This window comes from Chionomys nivalis, chromosome 5, assembly GCF_950005125.1.
Source record: "Chionomys nivalis chromosome 5, mChiNiv1.1, whole genome shotgun sequence".
NCBI lineage: Eukaryota > Metazoa > Chordata > Mammalia > Rodentia > Cricetidae > Chionomys > Chionomys nivalis.
Genome location: NC_080090.1, coordinates 90,545,718 through 90,551,742, shown reverse-complemented (window position 1 = coordinate 90,551,742; position 6,025 = coordinate 90,545,718). Strand labels below are relative to the sequence as shown.

The window sequence follows — 6,025 nt, the reverse complement described above, 5'->3', positions numbered from 1 at the left end:
GAGTGAGTTCCTTTTGTGGAGGCTCCAAGGCAAAGGAGAGGAATCCGGGCTGAGGCGGGTTCAAGCTAAGATGAGAAAAGAAAAAGAATTCCTCCCAAGGATTTCTCCCATTGTCTCCCAGTGAATAAATATTTATAGAGCGGGTTCGAGTGAAGCCCGCCACAATGGTCACAGCTTTAAGACCAAGCCTTCCAGTGGGCACATCTAAAACTATGTCTAAGCGTGATCCAATTAAGACTCCCCAGAGGAAGGCAAGAAACCTCAAGATAATTTCCTACTGAAAATCTAATTGTGTCTTCAAGTGGAAAAGGAATACCGGCATGAATTACCCCAGACCCATAGGCTGCTGCAAAAAAAATGTACAGCTAAATTAGATTCTATTTTAAGTAATTAAGTTATTTCCCTTCACAGGATCTATAATTTGTCTTGAACAAATGTGATTTGCCTAAGAAAGATAAGGCCTTGCAATTTTTCCTTCCCAAACAGATTTTCTGTGCCAGAAACAATTACTAAGAGACCAAATATTGTCTTAATTATATCTCATTTACTATCTGGGAGCATGCCTTCAGCACCCTGTTTGTGCTTCAAAGTAGGAGAGGTAAAGCCACGATAGATGAGAAGTTATCTTTAAATGGAGACCGGACCTGCAATTTACTCAAGAGTTTGAGGCTTGCACAACATTAGTGTAAATAGCTCTAGGTTATTACATAAGGCCCTAAAATCTTGTGCAAAATCGGGCAGTGGAGGAGAGCTTGCTTCAATACATCTTGGAATACTAAAAAAAAAAAACAAAAAACAAAAAAACAAACACTAGCACTAACCTTTAGCTGCTTTAGTTGAGCCCCTCAGGAGATGCTAGGTGTTGTGATAGTCAGTATAAAGGTCCTGAGATTTGCATAGAAGATATTACAAGGAGGGTATTTTGGTTATGGCTAATTTTATGAAGAAAACATTCACTTTTGGCTTTGTAGTCACAACTTGGTTGACCTCTGACCAGGTGTTCTGGGGGACAATAAAGGGTAAGGTGGATAAATGGTATCAACTTTGGGTTGGGCCGACTAAAAATAAAAGTTAAACTGAGTCTCTGAGCCTTAGTTCCCACCTCAGTAGAAAGGGAGGGATACCACTCATACCAGATGACCCACTGCACCTAGCCTGACTTCCCTTCAGATGGGACAGATGGAAAACTGCAGTGAAATGTGAACGGCATCCTGTATCCTTCCCGCTTCATGTGCACACATCTTTCTGAAAGGCAGTTAGTCCTTCATGGGAATGGGTCCTGCAAGGCCCTGCACAGATATGCCCAGGCTTCTATGAGTTGAAAGTGTAAGGCTTCAACTTCTTGACACAGACTTTGAAATACTCGCTGCGGCTTGTCCCACACCTTAGACCAAGTTACTTAAGCTTTCAATGCTTTAGTTCCCTCCTTTATAAATGTTACGTAATACCAGAAACAGAAAGTAAAACATTATACAACACTTAGGACCAGCTGGGGAGATGGCTCTGTTAGTGGAGTGTCCGCTGTGTAAACATGAGCCCCTCAAGGCTAGTAAAAAACTGGGCATGGTGGTGCATGTCTTGACCCACCTTTTGGGGGTGGGGGAGACAGCTGGGTCTTTGGCGCTTGCGCACCCAGCCTAGTCTACTTATTTACTTATCCAGTTCTAGCCCAGTGAGAGACCCTGTCTCAAAAAACAAACAAACAACAACAAAAACAAAGCCAGGGTGTGTTAGGTCCCAAGGAACATCTGAAGTTGACTTGACCACCAAAGGCATCATGCGTGTGCACATATGTGAGCCCACAGAGACACACACCCAGGAGGATCTCTGCTGTGCTGTAAATGGTTTTTTTTTAAAATGTGTTTTCCAAACATATTTTTTCCTGATAGCCAGCAGAAATGACAACATAGCACAACGCCAAGTAAGCTTAACACTGAGTTTTATTAACAACTTAATACATACAAGTCTGTACATTTGTAGATGCTGATCAAGTCACTCTTAAAAACGAAAAAGCCAGCATTTCTAAACTATGTCAGGCTTTGGTTTTAAGTGCCATTCTTTCAAAATCATACAGCGTAACTAAACAACTTAAGAACGGCGGTGGGAAGGGGGGAGGCGAGGTGGGGGCGTGCTCCTCGGGAAGGGAGGGATTATGCAGCAACAGCTGAGGGTCACTTCTAGCTTTACTCGATCCACCGCACATTCTGGAATGTTCAGTTCTTCTCTGCACAGCTCTACAGTCCTACACACAGCCACACAGCCACTAAGAACTCGGCCACAGGCCTGGACACCCATTCACACGTAACAAACAAAAACCAATATTTATATAAATTAAGTAAAAATCTCACGGAAACTAAACAGATATAAACAACAGTCAATAAAAAAAAACTGTACAAGATCGGTCAGTCTTTTCTATCAGAAAAATGTGTAACATAAAAAGTTCTTTATCATATATTATATATATATATATATATGTCTTTTCATAAGTGTTAGCTGGAATGAAAACTTGAGGACTCTGACTCTGTGGAAACAGAAGAGTGTCCACCTCGTTTTCCTTTGGAAAGGATCTTGAGGCTGGAGCCTCGGCTCATAGAATTGAGGGCGTGCTGGGCAGAGGTTTTGAATTTGGCTCCGAGGAAGGCGTAGAGGATGGGGTTCAGGCAGCAGTGAAAGAAGGCTAGGGCCTCAGTGATGGAGATCCACTTGTGCACGATGTTCTCGAAATCGCACCCTTGCTTGATGACCTCCAAAAGGATGAAGGAGTCGATGCTGATTCCCACGTAGTACGGTAGCCAGCAGGCAAAAAAAGCCAGGATGAGGATGACTGTCGTCTTGAGGGCCTTGCGCTTCTGATGGCCCTTCGAGTGTGACAGTTTGGAGATGATAATGCAGTAACAGGATAGGATGACGATGCCTGGCAGGATAAGACCCACCATGATGTGCTGGAACTGGAACACCACTAACCACAGGCTATCAGGGTAATGGCGGTCACAGATATACCTGTCATCTGCCTCACTGACGTCAGCAAAGATGAAATCAGGTATGGTCAGCAGCAGAGCAGGGATCCAGACGCCCACGTAGACTGCCTTCTCCGCCAGCAGCTTCCTTGGCCTCTGACTGTTGGTGGCATGGACAATGGCAAGATACCGGTCCAGGCTGATGAAGGCCAGGATGAGGACACTGCTGTAGAGGTTGACGGTGTAGATGACATGGACAGCCTTACATAAAAACTTTCCAAAGTACCAGTCAGCAATGGCATCGACTGCCCAGAAGGGAAGCGTGATGACAAAGAGGAGGTCAGCCACTGACAGGTGCAGCCTGTACTTGTCAGTCATGCTTCGGAGCTTCTTCTGGTAACCCATGACCAGGATCACCAAGCCATTGCCCACTATGCCAGTCAAGAAGATGATAAAGTAGATAGTGGGTAGGAAGATCCTATTGAAATGGGCATTTTCATCCCGGAAGCAGGGCTCCTTGTTGGAGTCATAGTCTCCCGACCCTAGTTCTTCAGAATAGTTATCTGAATTATATATCTGCAAAAGAAAACAGGGACAGGCACGTCACTTACAAGGTTAACAAACCTTTCCCAAGTTTAAAGTTTTGGGTGCCTAAAAAAAAGCAAGCATTTTTTAAGGCGGGTTTTAACCCAGCCTTTCCCAGGAAGCTCCAAAGGGCTGGTGCCTTAGGTGCGGAGAGGGAACCTGCAATCCTGCAAGCAACCTGTTTCTCCATCTTTCCCCACGCTCACATCCTTATGGCCCCTCTTTAGTGGAACCAATTAGGACTCTTTGTTGGGAACAAAAGGACGCTGAGATTCTAAGGGTTTCACAGCCTAGTGCTGGATAACTCTCCTTCCCGCCCACGAGAGGCAAGAAAAAAAAAAAAGTAAAACCCCAAACCAAACCAAAACAAAAAAACTCCATTCACACAAAGAAGTCACTCCCAGGCGCTGCAGGGTGAGGGCGAGCCCTGTGGAGTTAAGTCTGTGTGGAAGGAGGCGAAGGGATTAATTTTATGCATGAAGATTAGGCAAAGGAGGAAGGAAGAAAGCAGAACGTGACGGTAGGGGTCCCCCCCAAAAGACTCAACGTTTTTAGGACCAAAACCCTGTTTTTCTCACGTCTGTCTAAACACAAACCACTGCTTTTCAAGTCACAGGTAGTGAAGAAAGAGAAATAATGCGAAAGTCTTTGGTAGTTTAGGGTCATGGGAGTGTTTAAAAGGAGCAAACAGCACCCTACTCCACCCCACCCCACCTCCGCGCTTCTCTGGAAGGTAAGTCTTTCTTGCCACCCCCATGTTTATCACTGGGTGTATCTGGGACGTTAAAGTCACATTATCCTGGGTGGGGAAAGTCACGGGGTCTGCACCCCGTGGTTTTCGCCCCAAGTTTCACTTCCTCACTGACCCTGTCCTTTCCCACCCTGCAGTGGACCCAGCTAGACTACTGGGGTCCGAGGCAGGCAGTTGGAGGGATCTAGACCGTGCACACCCGGGATCCGAGTCACCCACCTAGGGGCTGGCGCTGTAGCCCACCACACCCAGGCCGACGGCCAAGAGGCAGCGGTTCCAGGGGTTCCTCCTGGCTGCGCGCCAGGATCGTCCCTCTGGGTGCGGGCGACAGATTGGGCGGCTTCAGCGCGAGCGCCTTTGAATTGCGCGCCGCGGGAGGAAACGAAAAAAAAAAAAAAAACACAACAAAACCCTCCCTAAGTGAGGGGGTTTTAAAAGACTCAGGAAACCACCGACGGTTAAACTCTGCACTGGGGCTCAAACCGTCTCCAGGCTTGCACCTGTTCATCCCTGCGGCCACCCAGCGCAACCCAGGTGCGGTTCCAACACGCCCTCCTTGTCCCCAACCACGGTCCCGCCGGGCACACCTCCCGACCAGCAGCTGCATGGTGCAGGTTTATGCCCCTTTCTCGTGAACGAGTCTAAAGGCAACCCAGACCTCGGGAAGTTCGTTTGCCAACGCGGAGAAGCGGCAGTTCGAATGCCCGCAAAAGCGCTGCTACTCCACCCCAAAGCGGTTCGGTCACCTTCCCGCGGCTGCAGTGGTTTGGACCCTCCTAGGCAAGCGACTTGGTAGGCTAGTTAGCGTTTCCCGCCGGAGGCTGGCGCACCTCCGTCCGCAACACGGAATTTTGCAACCACACTCCTAACTCCAAGAAACGCTCCGGGATGCTTCTGCTCGAAGTTAACCCAGGATGTAGTGTCGACCTGGGAACCCAGCCTATATGTACCCATTTCAGTCTCTCTACATTCATACAAAGAAACTCTTCTTCCCATTAGTACCAGACGATGATTGAGTCCTGGGGCAGAGCGCGAGCCCTCACCGCCCGTGTGCACAAAAAGTAGGACGTTTTCAAAGAGCGTGCAAGCCGGCGCGCGCCACGGGACTCAAGCGGGAAACAGGAGCAGCTTCAGAAAGCTCCATCCCAACCGCCCCCTGCCCCTGCCCCTCCATTTACTGAGAAAAGTATTTCCATATTCCTTTCCCTATAGCCATGCACACACACACACACACACACACACACACACACACACACACACACAAGTTCCCGCGCTCCTTCTCCGTGACCCTGGCATCCCCAAGGTTCTAGTCGCTTCTACCCGTTCTTAGAGGGGCTACGCTCTAAGTTTGCACGCTTACTACAAAGTAGGATGCAACGGACTTACACTCACACTGATGCCTTCCATGGCAACACTCGCTCTCCAGCCGTGGTGGCTACCGGAGCACCGAACGCCTCGGAGGGTCACCGCTACCTGCTGCACCAAGTAACAAATTGAAGTTTCTGGCCCGAACTGGACTTTTATAAAAACACGCTCGTGGGGCAGCGCATGCGCAGTTTATACTGGGCGGGAGTAGCCTGGCGGGGGCGGGGCTCAAGGCTCTGGGACTCAGAAGTCTGAGAATCTGCTAGTCTGTTGTAGGTCGCCTTGTGGGTTCAGAGCCTGGCCAAATAATGTTCTCGAAGTTGGGGAAAGCAGGGTGCCAGCCAGGGAGTTTTTGTGGGTCGCGCAT

General features: G+C 48.4%; 1 protein-coding gene across 2 annotated transcripts; it reads right to left on the bottom strand.

The window, feature by feature from the left end:
* Window positions 1–1,922: 1,922 nt before the first annotated feature.
* On the bottom strand, window positions 1,923–5,771 carry Cxcr4 (C-X-C motif chemokine receptor 4). Of its 2 annotated transcripts, none has more exons than XM_057769863.1 (2): window positions 5,680–5,771; window positions 1,923–3,533 (listed from the first exon to the last, which is right to left on the bottom strand). In XM_057769863.1, exons 1-2 carry the CDS (start codon window positions 5,698–5,700, stop codon window positions 2,490–2,492), a joined length of 1,065 nt encoding a protein of 354 aa, XP_057625846.1. In that variant the 5' UTR covers window positions 5,701–5,771; the 3' UTR covers window positions 1,923–2,489. The 2 variants fall into 2 exon arrangements, with proteins under 2 accessions (XP_057625846.1, XP_057625847.1); XM_057769864.1 differs by having other exon boundaries at window positions 5,686–5,771.
* Between the last annotated feature and the right edge of the window lie 254 nt (window positions 5,772–6,025).